Source organism: Poecilia mexicana, unplaced genomic scaffold (genome assembly GCF_051168715.1).
Source record: "Poecilia mexicana isolate PSO_F unplaced genomic scaffold, ASM5116871v1 scaffold_3, whole genome shotgun sequence".
Classification (NCBI taxonomy): Eukaryota; Metazoa; Chordata; class Actinopteri; order Cyprinodontiformes; family Poeciliidae; genus Poecilia; species Poecilia mexicana.
In genome coordinates this window covers 21,342,890-21,359,006 of record NW_028263372.1, presented here as the reverse complement: position 1 = coordinate 21,359,006, position 16,117 = coordinate 21,342,890, and the positions used below count along the sequence as shown (strand labels likewise).

The window sequence follows — 16,117 nt, the reverse complement described above, 5'->3', positions numbered from 1 at the left end:
ACAGTGTTTTCTACCTGAGAGACAATGCCAGGATTTTCTCCACGTCGATCTTCCTCTTCAACACCTCGGTCACCTGACCTTTCTCCGGCCCCTGCTTCACCTTCTCTCTTCCAATCAGATACACACTTTTAGGGGTCAGGATCAAGTCTCTCTTAATTCCCTACAAACAAAAAAACAAAAACAGAAACAGTTGGAGCATCGTTTGAGTTGCTAGACAGAATCCGGAGAAAGGAAAGCAAACCTTGAACCGTCGGTCGTATTTTGTGACTTTGTCAGCGAAGTCGATCTTCTCTCTCTTGGCCAGAAACTGCCGCAGCTCCGGTCTGTCGTCCATCCCCAGGTAGTCTCCGATGAAGTTTCTGTTCAGGCTGTGCCGCCGCCTGTCTTTCCGGTTCAACAGCAGATCAGAAGCTGGAAAAAAAAAAAGAAGCCGTCTGGGAGCTGAAGACTTGAGCAACCATTCGTTGTGACGCAGAAACGGGCCTCTCTGCTCACCTTCCTCCCTCATCTGGACGTATTTCTTGCGGGCCATGTATTTCCTCCAGGCCTTCTGGATGGTGCGCGCGTAACCGTCAAACTTGCGCTCTCTTGTCTCTTCCAAGAGGAAGAGCTATGAGGAAAACAAAGAGGAAGAATAACACACCAGACATGCCTAAATACACAGACTGAACCTCAGGTGCAGCTGAAAACCAGCCTGACTTCAGTGATGACGGTGATTTCATTGTTTCTGAGTCAGAGTAAAAACTTTTAGCTGCTGGATAGGAAGGCTGCTATCAACTTAGATTATTGTTTTCATGTTGTAAAATCTGAGTAGCTTTTTCACAAAAAAAAACGTGTTCGACATTGAGTTGGATTTGATTTTCTCATTTTCTGCTCCAAGTTTAAATATTTTTTCTCTAAAAGTTAAATTTGCTAAACTTCTTTACTTCTACTAGATGAAATGTCCAGATACAAATGTTAGTAATTAAAGTGAGAAAGTGAAAATCTTGTTATGTAGATTAGTTCCTCACAGAGATGTATTTCAAAAGTTTATTGCTAATAATTTTGATGATTATGTCTTACATCTAATTTTTACAGAAAATTTTAATATTACATGAAGCTAAATTTAAGAAATTATTTTCTAAAACAAATGTCAGCCACCTAAAAATTAGTCTCATCATGTTTTTTTCTTCCACCAAACTTTCCATTGATGTGAAAATATCACCGCTGAATGGATTACCACACTTTTTTCTTCCACTGAACTTTTCACTAATATTGAGCACTCAGATTTCTAGGTTAAAAATCTTTTTTACATTTTTTTAAATAAAAAATTAAAACTTTCAGAGAAACTAAATTTCGGGTTTTAATTGTTTTAAAGATTAATTAACGTATTTTTCGGATTATAAGCAGCTACTCTTTTTCTACACTTTGAGCCATGCGGCTTGTAGCCCCGTGCGGCTTTTCTGTGAATGTTTCTTCAACCACCAGGGGGCGCTTTAGCAGGAAGTGAATCATTGGAAGTCACAATTGGAAATCAAAGAAGAAAGGGCTAATTTTACTTTAGAACAAGTAGCTAGCAGGAGACGGAGAAATATTTCAAACTCCTGGCAGTACAGATCGATAGCGGCTGAGATATCAGCGGCTTATATATGCAAGTTTCCAGTTTTTTTCATTTTATTTTATTTTTATTTTGTAGGTGCAGCTTATAGTAAGGTGCGCTCTGTAGTCCGGAAAATGCGTATTCTTCAATGTGTGCACGAACCAAGGGCGTAGGTTTGGTCTAAGTTTTGGTGGGGACCTTGACACCCCCCCCGCAGCACAGTGAAATGCCGAAGAGCACCGAACATTTTTGAGAAGGGGGGGGGAAACCACATTGGCTTAATAACCCCCTCCCCCCAACCATAACCATATCATACATCTTGTGTATACAACCAGATACAGTCATACTCAGCAGATCAGTTCAAGAACACTTTACTTTTTCCTTTACCAAATTCAGCAAACGTTACAAGTAAGATCAAAAGAAATATCCTCTGGATACTCCCTGGTCACTGGCACTCACACTGACAGCCTCCTATAGAGCAAACAAAGCGTAACCTGGTTTGTATTCACACTAGCTTAACTTAATTTAAGACTAACACTTCAAATGCCATATTTACTGAGATAATTTCACAGTATATTTCATATCTGAGAACTAACACCTCACCTGGAGCCCTGAAGCTCCAGCCACCTCTCCATCGTTCTGCTCTGCCCCTTGCTCTGCTGTCTGAGCATCCTATGTGAAAAAATATTACATAATTAACAGACCTATTCTACCTCACATTCAGTGCTGACCTTACTAAACACCGGACTTTACAACAAATGCGTTGCGTGATAGATATCTAACTTATGGGTCCACTCACTGTACTTACAGCCGACGTAGCGAAATAACTTCTAATGTCTGTCCTTTTCTTTTTTGGTGGCGACATGGTCTCGGAGACTCAGAAGGAGACGCGTGTGCCCAGCTAGCCGCCGCCTTTTGCAGCTAATCAAAGAACGTCCGACGATTCAACTGACTCCCCCCCCACCCCCCCGACAGCACCGTTCCGACACGGTCTCGGAGGCTCATAATAAATGTCAAACTAAGAAGCTTCCGTTCCGCGCACCGCCTGTTGCTGCTAATCAAAGATCGTAGATCCACGTTCTTTGAGCCAATATGGCAAAAATTGGTCGGGACTTTTTCATATCCCGTGAATATTGGTCGGGACATGTCCCTACCGTCCCTACCCAAACCTACGCCCATGGCACGAACGGACACAACGGGCAATTTACAGTAAAACAGAATGCGACTATGTGGGCGACCAGCATTCATCTCGTTCCTATCAGGTTTCAGATCCATTTACTCAGATTGATTCGCTTATCAGTTCGCTCTGAGACCGCCGTCATTTCCTGCTGCACCACTTAACACGCAATCACCCTCTCTGCCCCTCTCCATGTGCCAGACTAAACATCCTGTCCGGCGTTGCAAGAGCCCTGGCATCGGCACGGCCCGACCGCAGGCCGCAGCGAGGCCGGAGCACAATACTGCTGCACATCAAACTAAAACCACAAAGAAACAACAGTCAGCAGAAAAACGCCCTGAGTCACAGCCTGCGAGCGTGACGCTGTGTAATCACTGACGCTTCAGCGGCTGAATGGGTCAATCCAGGTACAAACAGCGGGATGCTACGTACAGTATCGAAAACAAGGACTCGGTTTGGCAGAGAAGCTCCTACAACACCTGGTGTCTCACAGCTTTCTGTTTCGTGACATCTTCACTCATACAGCTAATTAACAAGGGTCAGCGTCTTATCTGACAGCGGCTTGCTTTCACAAGCCTGTCAGCTCATTCCAGCCATCTGCCCTGCGTGATATTTACCTTTCATTAGCCAGAGGGCGAGGGGGGCTGCAGCACACGAGTGCAGGCATTCAGGGTTAACTGCAAGGCCTGGACAAAACTAAGATGTCTGTCTGAGTGAGTTTCTAAAAATACATCTGTGGGTGTGTGCGTGTGAACGCTCGCTGCTGCTTGATGTGTGTAGCTGCTAATAAGCAGCCTGTACACACGCACACACACACACAGACACGTTGCTTTCACAAAAGTCAAAGTAGTTACAGCAGAAAAGGACAAGCCTCAACCAAACTCCAAAAAAACAGACAGTCTGAGCTTGTGTTTTTAGTTTCAGAGTCGTGTTGACTCACCGCTGACGTGTAACAAGAGGTCAGGTTCAATCTCCTCCCCTATGACAAGGACTACGGCGCGATTTGGGACTCTGTTGCCTTTTATGGTGTTTAGAGTAAAAATATTGGGTTTAGTTTTTTCCCCTTGCTGACAAGAAGGCAGGAAGGCCGACACACTGCAAGAACAGCAAATCTTACTGGTTTAGTTTCTGGCGTAAAAAGACAAAACTAACTTGCATATACTTTCAGTAAGATATAGGAGCTTGTTTTAATAAATAATTAGTCATAAGTGAAACAATCTGCCAGTGGAACTAGTACTTTTTCATCAATATTAAGAAATTACTTAAAACGAGCTCCGAGTTACTTTTGTCTTATTTCAAGTGTACTAAGATATTTCCACTAGAAACTAGACCGAAAATACTTGGTAAGATTTTGTGTCTGTTCATCCTCAACCTTTAATGTATTTATACGCGGTTGAGCAAAACCTAGTAGCACAAAATTCTGAAAATGAAGCACTGCTTAGGATTTTCTACAATTAAAAGTGTTATTTGCATTTCACCCCTCTCCTCTGGAACCCTCCAAAAAGTCCAGTGGAACCAGTTAGTTTGAGAAATCACCCATTTAGTAAATAAAGTGATTATAAATCCGGCAGTTCTGTGAAGAACTTGGGGTTTGGTTGGAGAATATCAGTGACTAAACAGCATGAAGAAAACCAAAGAAAGGAGACAGGTCGGGGATAAAGTCCTGGGGAAGTTTAAAGCAGAGTTGTGCTGTAGGAAATTATCTCAGACTCGTTGGAAAAGGAGCTTTGGACAACCATAGTTCAACTTTCTTGTCTCTGGCCCTAAAGAACTACAACAGCAGCATCATTTTGTGAGGATGCATTTCTTTGAGAGACTTTTCTAAGTCCAATTAAGACTGAATAATTGCCTGACTGAATAATTAATGTTGAGAATTAATCCAGTCTGGCTGAGCTTGAGCCAATTGGAAAAGCTGGTAGAGACACAACTCAAAATACTCAATGATATAAATCAGGGATGGAAAAATTCATTTTCATTTTGGGCCGTATCAAAAATACGAAGCTTCTTAAAGGGCCAGAATATATTGATTAAAAGTATCAACTAATAGCTGTTCCTCCAGGGTTTGTGATTGTTTTAGTGTTTTTTTTTTTTTTTTTTGCAATCAAAATCACAGATTTTGTGGTGCCGTTTTAGAAATGTTAGTAAGGAATTTTTACAATATTTGCACTAATGTATGATGTTAAATGTGACTTTTTATTATGGACTATAACTTGGCATCAAGGTAAAGCAAGACTTAGGCAGCAGTCAATTAAACTCAATGTTTTTGGCAAATTTTGTGAAAATTTGCAGTAAAGTCATAAAGAAATGTGGAGATTTGTTGGGTTTTGTATGAATTTTGCAGATTTGTGAAAAACTGGAGGGACTTATTGATGTAACTTGGAGTCTAGAGGGCCACATAAAAAGCTACGGTGGGCCAGATTTGGCCCCCGGGCCTTGAGTTTGACACCTGTGATATAAATACTAAAAGAGGAAAAGCAAAGAATTGGGTGCAAGCTAAAATAAGATACACACCTCAATTTCTTTTTTACATGTATTTAAAAATAATTAAAACCATTTGGTTTTTTATTTTCTCTGAGATGCAAACTAAAAATAAAGTTGCCTTTCGTCATAAAATGCAAACATGTTCAAGAATAAAGACCTGACGGATGTGAAACTCACAGACTCCGGGGCTTTAATGAAGATCTTGGTTTTTCCGAGCTGGAACTGATCTTGATCCATGTTGACGGAGCGCAGGAGGTGAAGGACGCCCTGCTTCTCGTCTCCTCGCCACGTCGGCCACGACTCTTTGGTCAGGATGGCGTACCTGAAGACCACAACGTACCGCCACAACTGTCAGAAACGTGACTGAATCAAACCACAAGTTAAATGCAAAAGCAACAGTTAAAGCCGTTATTGGTGAAAGTCTGTTGGGCTCGCGGTGCGATACCTGTTGAGGAACTTCCGGAAGACTCTGCGGTAGGCGTAGCCGGCGCGCCTCACCCTGATGTTTTCCTTCAGGCCCAGATACTCCACCTGATGCTTCACTCTGGAGACACATCATCATCATCATTAAGTGAACTCGTGTGCTTCCTTTTGTCACATCCTCAATCATCTTCCCTTCATGTTTGCCCTCTTACAGCCATCAGCCACCACATTGTTTCAAACATCTTTCCGAGGCTCATGAAGCTCTCCATCCCCCCGGGGAAAAGCGGTGATTGCGGGTCATTGTATGCAAAACAGCAGGTCTTACATTTCTTTCTCTAAAACAAAGAGCCTAAGCGCCATTTGGTTCTGTACAGTCAGGCTTCCTGTGAAAACGGCGATTCCGGTGCTAATTAATGAGCCACATTGCGCCGCGGTCCCAACAGGAAGGTCATCATAAGCCATGAACAATGCAGCATCACTCTGTGTGGGAACAAGAAGTCCACAAAGCCAGCATGGGGGGGGGAAGGAAAGGAGCGGGAAGCTGGTGAACAAAAGCACAAAGAAGAAGAAGAAGAAGAGGTTTCTTCAAATAAACACCAACAAAAAGAAAGAAGAGGTTCAGGAGGAAAAGTCTCAGTACAAAGTCGTTTGTTTTTAACTCAAATTCAGAAGTGCATTCAAAGCGTTAATGCTTTAATATGACATCACATTTCCGCCCTTTATCATCATCATCAGGCGTGTTGTGGAAGAGTGGAGCCGACTCAGAGGACTTTGAACTGAACAATGTTGTTTTTACATAATGAACCAGAAGACACAGTTTAACCGGGAGAGAACAACAGAGGCAGCTGGCACGATCCGGTAACAAACCTCTGGCTCATAACCAGCTACATTTACTGGAGTATTTTATTACATTTTTTAAAATATACTTTTATTATAATTTTAACTACGCTGTACTTTTTACTTTCACTTGAGTTATTTTGTTATGAAGTATTGATACTTCATAACAAGTATGCGAGTAACTTCACTGAATGAGGAGAAAGTTTGTTTGAACCAAAAACTCACCAGACACATCGACACACCTGCTGTTTTTGTTAAGGTTTCATACATTTTACGTCCAAAATAAATTATCTGGAAACTTTAGCCTGGTTTTCCTATTTTTTAATTAAGTTATTTACGTATATAAAACTTTCATTTTGGTCTTTAAAAAACACCAAAATTTCCACGTAATTTTATTTTTTGGCCCATCTGATGATGCAATTCTCGAATATGAAATGATTTTACTCAACAGCCTTTTTACCAAATCCATTTTTACTCTTAATTTATTCCTTTCCTTAATGGCTACTTTTTAATGAGTAAAAATATGCTGAAGCAGTGCTACTCTTACTTCAGTATAATTTTTGGATACTCTACCCGTCTCTAGTCATTAAGCAGAAAAAAAAGTCACAAGATTTTCCCTCCAAGATGAAAGCTTGAAGACCAGACTTCACTTTTGTAAATTGTTCAAATGTGGCTGCATAGCTTCTCTGGGAATCAATCGCAGTCATCGCTAACGTTATGCGAGTTATTCTGGATGTATTTAAATGCTGGTTTCCGTCTCTGCTTTGGGAGAAGACGGTTCTGGCGCGACTCACCGCGATTCCTCCCAGTCTTTTGGCTTCTTGGTCTCGTTCGGCTTGATGCAGCGAATGTAGTGTGGCGTGCATTTCATGAGTGTGCTAACCAGGTCGTTGGCTTGTTTCTAGAGAGAGGAATCGGAACAAGCATAAAATAAAACCACAAAGCCCAAAGATGTTAAAAATGATCAAAACCTTCAACAGTCATGCAAACTATTTGCTCAGGAGCACAAACTTCAACCCAAAGCCACATCATTATGAGACGACACACACACTTTGAAGCAGGTACCTTAATTTTGCTGCCTGCTGTAGTGGGCCGGCCTTTCTTCTCAGCATTGAGGTTTTCAGGGAACAGAGCCCTGATGAAGGAACTGTACAGAGACAAATGAGATGAAGTTTATTTTGAGATCAACAGAAACAAAGAACTGTAACAACGGCCCAGTTTCTAGTCTGTCAGCATGAAAACTGCAGTTGATGATTAAAGAAGCAAGGTTATTTTCCAGACTGAGGTCGCTCGTCTGAATTCCTGAGACGTTTTGAGCTGGGGGAGGCTGGGAAAACATGGTGTGTGTGTGTGTGTGTGTGTGTGTGTGTGTGTGTGTGTGTGTGTAGAAAAATATCTGCAGGGACATCTCTTTGCAGGAAAATACTGTTGCTCAGTTAGGAAAAAAAATAATAAAATAAACGATTTCCAAAAGTCTCACACAGCATTTATGTGAATTAATCCAAAACTTTAATTTTCTTCTAAAGAATTTTTTCCTTGAAAAATTTGAAAAAAACCAAAAACATTTTCATTTAAACCCAAAGTAATCCCAAAGCATGATGCTGCCAACACCGTGTTTCACTGTTTAGAGGCCAACATGTCTTTTTAAATTACACCCAGGTCTTACTGTTTAACTTCATCAGACTTTGTTATATTAAAAAGGTTTTAGGAAATTTTAACCAGGCATTGATGTTCGTACTGCAACCTTTCACAGTTGCTACGAAAACAGAAAGCTGCTATGAAAACAGAAAGTTGCTACGAAAACAGAAAGCTGCTATGAAAACAGAAAGTTGCTATTACTAGTCTTTGTTCGGTGTTGTCGCCTCTTGGCAACTTTTTCGACCAGCTGCTATCTTATCTTTTGGAGAAACTTAATTTTAATTCTATAAATAATGATCCTCCAGACTGAGATATTTGTTAATCTGTTGATCCTTTTACTTCTCTGCAAATTATGACTTTACCATAAAGGAAGTAAATACAAAAAAAGAGAAAAGTCAGGAAAAACTGAACTTTACTTCAGGTTAATCTGTCCTCTTTCCATCTCTTGTTTCCACTTTATTTTTTATTACACATTGAAAATGTTTCAATGAAACCAACTCATACAGAATATGTGGGGAATACGATGCTGAAGGACGTTAAGGCAAAAAAAGTCAGTTCATGCCGAAATCACAGAAAGGCTGAGAGAGAGAGAGAGAGAGAGAGAGAGAGAGAGAGAGAGAGAGAGAGAGAAGAAATTTATTTAATTACTACTTGCTTTCCATCTCTAACATTCAAATCTGTGTGAATAAATATTAGATATCACTGATCTGCTGCTCAAATCAAATGGAGGCTCTCGTATCTTTGCGTGCACATGTGTGTGTGTCTTTATGTTTTGCTAATTGCTATTTAACTTGTTCATTTTTCACCACCTGTCTCTGGGGGAATTGGATCTAACCTCCTGCTTCATGGCTCAGTGAATGTGCACACAACGAAGCCTTGTTGTTGGGGGGGGGGGGGGTTACACAGATAGTACTGCTGTTTGCACAGATGGCCACACAACTGTAACACAGGGAGACCAGACTCCACAACACACACACACCAAAAAGAAAGAAGCCTGAAACTGTGAGGACCCAAAAGCCACATCACGAGACAAAAGCCAGACGATATTCAGAGTGCAGGACGCCGTGCGGCTCTGCACACTTCTTTCTGCAGCATCCTGTCAGAGTCCAGATGGATTAAAACCTCTGCAGATGTCAGTCAGATGTGGTTAATTAAAGCCAAATGGATGTGAAGAGAAGATTCCTCCACTAGTGCAGCCATAAAACGCTGCGCATGTGTTGGTGTGTGCTTACATCTCGCTGCTCTGCATCAGCTCAATGAGGTCAGTGAACAGGACATCTCTGTTCCTCTCGCAGAACCCGTCTGCGTCGTAGGACACCTGGAGAGAGGACACAGAGGAACATCTCGGCTTTATGGAAAACATATGATAATCATGAGTTGTGAAGAGAATTTCAGACTGAGAAGGAGAGGAATGTCTTGAGCTCAGTCATGGGAGCCTCAAGTCTTTTTTTTTTTTTTTTTTTTTTTTTGCAAGGCTCATTAAGCCTGCGGCATGTGTGCCAAGCTGAGAGCCGCCACACATCTGGAGAATGACACAGACTGGACCATATGCATTACCTCAGACTGGATCATTTTTGCTTTATGTTTAAACACAATAAGAGGTGCAATGAGAAAGAAAAACAAAACACAAAGAGAGAGACAAGCGAGGTCCGGACTGGAGCTGGTTTTCAAAGTGGAAACCTTAAAAAAGCAGCAGGATTAGTGACGCAGACTGCCAGATTGAAACACCAGCTGCATAACTGGTGTTTATGACAGATCATACGAGGAGCGGCCCTCTCGCCGAAACCATGAAAAACACACTTTAATAAGCTTCTATTTCCAGAACCGAAGCGTCAGCTGCCAGCATCAGACGAATGGCAAAACAAAGACAGGTGGACGCCGACTTTGGGGAAGCCGGTGCCAGTTTTTGCCGAACGTTTCCCCGAGCACCGACCTTGCCGGCGTAGTGATGGATGATGAAGCCCTGGTTCCAGCTGTTGAAGTGCTCGTGCGTGTTGATCTGCATCCGGAGCTTCTGCAGCATGGTCTGGTCGGCTCCCTCGCCCACGGCGTGCATGGTGGCGCACACGTCGTCCAGGATGCACATGATGCCCGGCGGGCTCTGAGATCACAGAGAAAACTCGTCATTTCTGACTTCCTTCTGCAAAACGTCTCAATATTTGGTATGAATTTGTGTCTAAAATCTTACAAAAGCTAAATGAGCTTTAAAATCTGTGTCTATTAAGACATAAATCAGATTTAAAAAGCGGATCGTTACCAACAAAGCACCGCTCTGTCTCATCTGAAGCCTCAGTTGTTTCTCAGCAGCCTCTCAGACTCAAAGCGCATGTTAGCTCGTCACTGGATTAGGCGGAGAGCTGAACTGTCAGGCACCGATACAAATCCCCTGCCCCTCTCAGACGCAGCCTTGCTGCAAAGCTCTTGTTGTGGATTTGGTGGATTAAGCCTCTCAATATAAACAATCAATCAAATTAAGAGGCACGTCGAGCTGGGGCTCGAGGCAAACGGGGAGAAACTGGAGGAAGTTTTCTCAGCTCAGTAACAGGAAACACAAAATGAATAACTTATATAATATCATCTTCAGATTTACGCTCTGACTGCTGTGGCTGTACGCATTTCTTTATGAGTTTCTGATTGGCCAATTCAGAACATTTGAGCTAAGTGGAAACTTAAATGGAAACGCATCGCTTCCTTCTGTGGAATCACGGAAAGATTCAATAAAATCCGACAGGAAGTCAGCAAACGGATCTCATTGGTTACCATCTCCAGATGCGAAGGTGCAACATTCATCTGTTCAAACAATTATTTGCAAGTATAAACAGCATGGGGATGTGCAGAGCGTTCATGAAGGAGCTACGTTCTTTGTCAATGTGTGAATCAACCCCAGAACAGAAAAGGTGGAGCAGGTGAGAAAATAAAGTCATGAATCAACATGGGCTGACAGGCCACTCAGCAAGGAAGAAGCCATTACTCAAGATACAAATTATGAAAACAACAACAACAGATTACAGTTTGCACTCAAGACCAAAGATCTTATTCTTTTACATCTGGTCTGATAAATCAAAACCAAAATGTTTGGCAGTAATTATTCCTGTTACGTCCCAAAGCCGAGATCTGAATCAGACAGGAAAACTGTCAGAGATGAAAAGATGTGGGAGATGAAAACTTGATTTAGTTAAAACAGTTCCATCAGGAGGAATGGGACAGATTTACAGCAAAAAATGTATTCTACCAAATACCAAGAAAAATAATAGAAACTTCTGACTGTGGCGAAAAGATCAAACAAAAAAAAGTCACTTCTTAATCAGGCATTTATATTTATGACTGTTGCAAACCTACAAGCTACACCATTCACCAGCTCATATCTATCTCTGATCAGAAAAACAAATCAAATTATTACTTTTAATCCTGGAATAAAAAGTATAAATGTTTGTTTATACACATAATGTTTGTATAAATAACGCGGCGGGTGGTGAGCAACTCTATAAACATGCGTTGTGGCCTCTTGGTGTAAATATTCTAGTGTTTGATTTACTTTGCTCTCAATGAGATCGCAGACGATCTTGTTGTTGAAGTAATCTATGGGAGTCCACTTGATGCCCTCCTGCACATACTCCTCCTACAACGTATTAAAAAAAAGGGACATTTAGACAATAAAAAACCAAAACAAAAATATGCACAACAAAGGTGAGAAGTGGAAACATCACCTGCTCCGCCTTCAGAGTCAGCTCAATAAATATCTGCTGCAGCTTCTCATTCACAAAGTTGATGCAGAACTGTTCAAATCCATTTTTCTGAAACAGAGGAGACGGTTTTTTAAAATTCGTACATTTAGGGAGAGGTTCATGTTTACAAGAAAAAACAGAGTCAAACCAACTTGTAATCAGATTAGAAAAGAAGCCGTCTCAATCATGAGATGGGCTCTAATCCGCGTGCTTTATAGATTACTTTGATCCTTTAAATCTGTTTAAATGCTGAAGCACTTAATCTAACTCGTGCCGTATTCATGTGTCGACACTTAATGAGCACTCACCTGGAAGATTTCGAAGCCATAGATGTCCAGCACTCCTATATTTAACTCCTGATGATCCTTCACCATCGCTCTGTTGATGGACTGAAATCAAAGGAATCCATCTTAGCTGCCGCAGCGAAACATTTCGGCACATTAAAACCTCGGCAAGCGTTCACGGATACCTCGACCAGGTAGTCGAAGACGCGCGAATGCAGGGCTTTGGAGAGAGCGTCCCGGGTGTAGCAGGCCTGCTCCACGTTCAGCGTCACGTCGATGGACTCCTTTGTGTTGCCCCACTTGCTGTCCATCTTTCTGCTCGTCAGCTTCTCCTTTAGCCGGTCCTGGTCGATGCCGAGCAGAAACGCAGGAAATGCTAAAACTGAGAAAGAAAAAAAAGATACGAAGGCATTAAAGAGGATGCACATTTCTGACGACTTTAAGGGTTTTAAGCGTACAGAGCTTTCTAAGGGTCATAGCGAAACATTTTTCTTTTGCGTTCCCTCTTAATACGTTGCGTCACTTAATGTAATATTTTCTGGTCTATTTTACATACAGTCATAAATGTGAATTTAAAATTTCAAATATATGCACATTAAAAGAACCTCAGTGAAAAAGTGTTTATATATTTTTATCTCCTTGGTGCAAAAAAACTGATTGAAAATCGATTTATTCACTGCATGTCTGTTTGTGAAAGGTTGAGATGGAACTGCACAAAAAAAAGAAAAAACAATCAAAACTGTCAGACGACTTTATTACTCTCTGAAAGTAACTCTGAAATAGTCAAAATAGTTTGGATGCATTTTTTCCTTTCTTCGCTTCTAGAGGAAAGGTTTTGTTTATATCTTAGAAGGAAAGGAAAGAGATAAAAAGTCCATGTTTGGCCTGTTTTGCTTTTCCATTTTGCACATAGGTTTGTGGTGCATTTCTATCCTACAGAAAAAGATATAAAACTTCAGATATCTCACAAATGAGATTTCAACATACATGGAAAACCTTACAAAAACCTAAAATTAGAGCGGAAAGTACAGCGGCCACTGTAAAAAAGACTTTTAGTGTTCAATCATGCAGCATGAACTGATCAGTACATGCATTGCCTCGTCACTGCGAGGTAAACTAAATGCTTTTGCGAGGGAATGCAAAAGACAAATCCTCCATTTCTCCTATGGGGCTCTCTATGAGCAAAATATCATTCAATATGTTAAAAAATTTGATTTAATGACGAACACGTACTAATTCCCACACGTGAACTGACAAAGCAGAGAGGCATTTCTATGAACGGCAACATGCAAATCGATCTGCAGGACGGCACTCGTTCGAGAAGCTGCCTCTCCTTCGTTTTGCATGTTAGTAAAACGCTAAAAACTGGGTTCTCCAACAGGTTTCTTTTTTTTATTTTTTGCACTTCATTTATTGCTTTCAATACGCTTTACATTTTTTGGAACTACAAGAAACTTTCCTTGTAATCCTAATGTGCAGAAAGGTTGTTGCTACAGAAACCAGTGTCTCAGACGGCTAAACCGAGGTCTCCTCTGCAGAGAACTGGGAGAACAATGGTTTTAGCCAAACACTTGAAAGAAAAACTTAGCGCCCCACCGTGACCCGGTGTTGATGTTGTCCCTGGAGAACCCCTCCCTGCCTTATTACAGTGACTCACTTCCCCTAGAAGGAAATAACTCTCAGGCCTGCGTCTGGGAATGCTTCGGACCGCGGTGGTGGCTCCTGTATGGGAGATTAGGCTACGGCTGACCATACGCCCGCTTCAATCGAGTGAGAAACACCTCCCATGTGTTTAGAGTTGACTGTACAGGATGACCCAAATTCTGTTTGTTTTACACATTGTCCAGCGTTCAGTGACAATGCTCCAACAGGCTTCCTGCAGCAGATTTGTTAGTCAAAGCATCAGAGAGTAAAAAGAGCAGCAGATGGGATGATGATTACAGCCCAATTACAGTCGATGCTTCCTTTCATTAAAAAAAAAATTAAAATGATTTGGTCAAGTTTTCAAGATTTTACAGAAATAAATACGGAGGTGGTTTATATCTGTATGCTGTTTGGAAAACATGCAACACTGTTGTCCAAGTGGACGATATGATGACTTGCAATAACAAAAAAACAACAACTTCAGCATGCAGAGTTGATGTCTTCCTGCTTTCAGATTATTAAAAGCATAGACCCAACATCTAACCTGATGATGGGAAAAAAATTAAATGCATCATTTCCATTCGTAGTAGACATTGGTTGCCGGGCGTAATGACATCCTAATGCTCTCTTAAAACATTTTCTGCAGCTTTAAGCAGCAGGAAAACAAGCATCCCAGAATATGTTCACAGATCATGAACCGTAAAATTAGCTAATGTTTCTTCCCAGCAGCTTTTTACAACGTTAGTGTTGCCTGCACTAATGGCCTACAGCATACTTTGTAAGGGCCAAATCAAAACTTAAAAATGTCAATAATGAGGTGGAAAAAGGTTCAAAAGATAGTTTTTTAAAAAAGCTGGTTCCGTTTGCTTATTTGAAGTCGATTTGTGAATTTGATTTGTACTTGGAAGATAAATTTCAAACTTCCATGTAGGAAAATATCATTTTTTACCCATCAAAATTTGAATTATGTCTCAGGCCCCCAGGTTTAACATGCAATATGGCCGCCACTTGTTAAAATTTATGGGAATAATCTGCTTATTTGCACATGTGATTATTTTATATCTCATCGGACTTAGAGCTCCATCTGTGATTTCATGTTGAAGTTGAAGTTAATTTGTGTAGCACAATTCAGCAACAAGGCAGGTCAAAGCGCTTTTTATCATAAAAACACAATGTAAAGCTTTTGTTAAGGTCTAGAATGAAGACAGAAGCTTTGCTTGTTACTAATGACTGAATTACACAATTTTTTTACTTCCATCTTTTGATTTCTGGGAAGAATCAAACACAGGATCAGCCTTCTTTAAATCAAAACATACATAAGAAAAGAAAAAAAAACAATCACTGCTTAAATGTACTTTGATTGTGCAAGTGAAGTTATGACTTTTATAAAAATGTGTTCCCACCAAATAAGTATTTCCTGTAGTCTCTGCCCGTCGTCACTAAGCTCACAGTGGCTGAGAACAAATCTCAGGATTCGTTCAGAGATTCACAACTAAATACATCTGTGCCATTTGACCCACTCCTCTGTGTCACTTTCAAAGAGTCAAAAAAGCAGAACTATTAAAGCCAGTGGAAATGTTGAGTGGCCATTTTGACACCAGCCCAGAAGAAACAGCAAGGCTCTTTCACCAACTACATGTCATACTTGGAGATTTGAAATTCAGTATTTAGCGGTAAAACTTAAACTACTAAGTGAAAAATGAATAAATTACATTTACTGGTTGTCAGAGTTTTATTTTTTTAATTTATTTTTTAGTAATTCAGATGCATGTTTAATTCTAAAGATGTACAGAGGAGAAAGTGTGAGAACCTGATGCTTTTGGTGAAGAGCAAGAAGTTGTGCGACTCATTCTGCTCTCTGTCACAAACAAGCTGATTAAAATACGAAAGAAGCCGGTGACTCATCCTAGACTCAGAAATTAATGCACTGAAATAGCTGGTGTGTGTTGGTGGGAGGAGCGAGCTGGCTGATTAAAGCTGACTGGATTTTTTCCTAAAAAGGCAAATCTCAGTTAGTTGGGATTGTAGAGGAAACGCTTTAATGTGCTACAGCAAATAGCCTGCAAGCTGTTTTTGTTTTTCCTTTGGGAGGAAAAGCAGCCCGTCTCAGACAGCTTTTCAGCTGAATGCGCAGAAATTTAGGAAACCATGAGATCACAAATCAAAGGTGTGAGATGGACAGAGTGATTCTGCTGCGAACAACTCGACTTTAGTCTCAATACGTCACAGCACATCTATGAGGCGTTGTGAGTAAATGCCTGTTTGTTAATGAGAAACTCTGTTCATTTCTGTTGATTTATGTTAAAAAAAGAGACAAAGCAAGCAAGGA

At 40.9% G+C, this 16,117-nt stretch overlaps 1 protein-coding gene across 3 annotated transcripts in view; it reads right to left on the bottom strand.

The window, feature by feature from the left end:
• myo1ea (myosin IEa) overlaps positions 1 to 16,117 on the bottom strand; it is a 53,736-nt gene that overhangs the window by 7,076 nt on the left and 30,543 nt on the right. For all 3 annotated transcript variants that reach the window (XM_015009863.2, XM_015009864.2, XM_088004303.1), the window contains 13 exons: positions 12,330 to 12,526; positions 12,169 to 12,249; positions 11,843 to 11,929; positions 11,671 to 11,754; positions 10,069 to 10,236; positions 9,368 to 9,453; positions 7,563 to 7,644; positions 7,292 to 7,398; positions 5,683 to 5,781; positions 5,415 to 5,559; positions 496 to 610; positions 242 to 411; positions 15 to 160 (listed from right to left, as the gene is read on the bottom strand). In XM_015009863.2, coding sequence (XP_014865349.1) covers positions 15 to 160; positions 242 to 411; positions 496 to 610; positions 5,415 to 5,559; positions 5,683 to 5,781; positions 7,292 to 7,398; positions 7,563 to 7,644; positions 9,368 to 9,453; positions 10,069 to 10,236; positions 11,671 to 11,754; positions 11,843 to 11,929; positions 12,169 to 12,249; positions 12,330 to 12,526 — 1,567 coding nt within the window. The remainder of the gene's footprint in view (positions 1 to 14; positions 161 to 241; positions 412 to 495; positions 611 to 5,414; positions 5,560 to 5,682; positions 5,782 to 7,291; positions 7,399 to 7,562; positions 7,645 to 9,367; positions 9,454 to 10,068; positions 10,237 to 11,670; positions 11,755 to 11,842; positions 11,930 to 12,168; positions 12,250 to 12,329; positions 12,527 to 16,117) is intronic.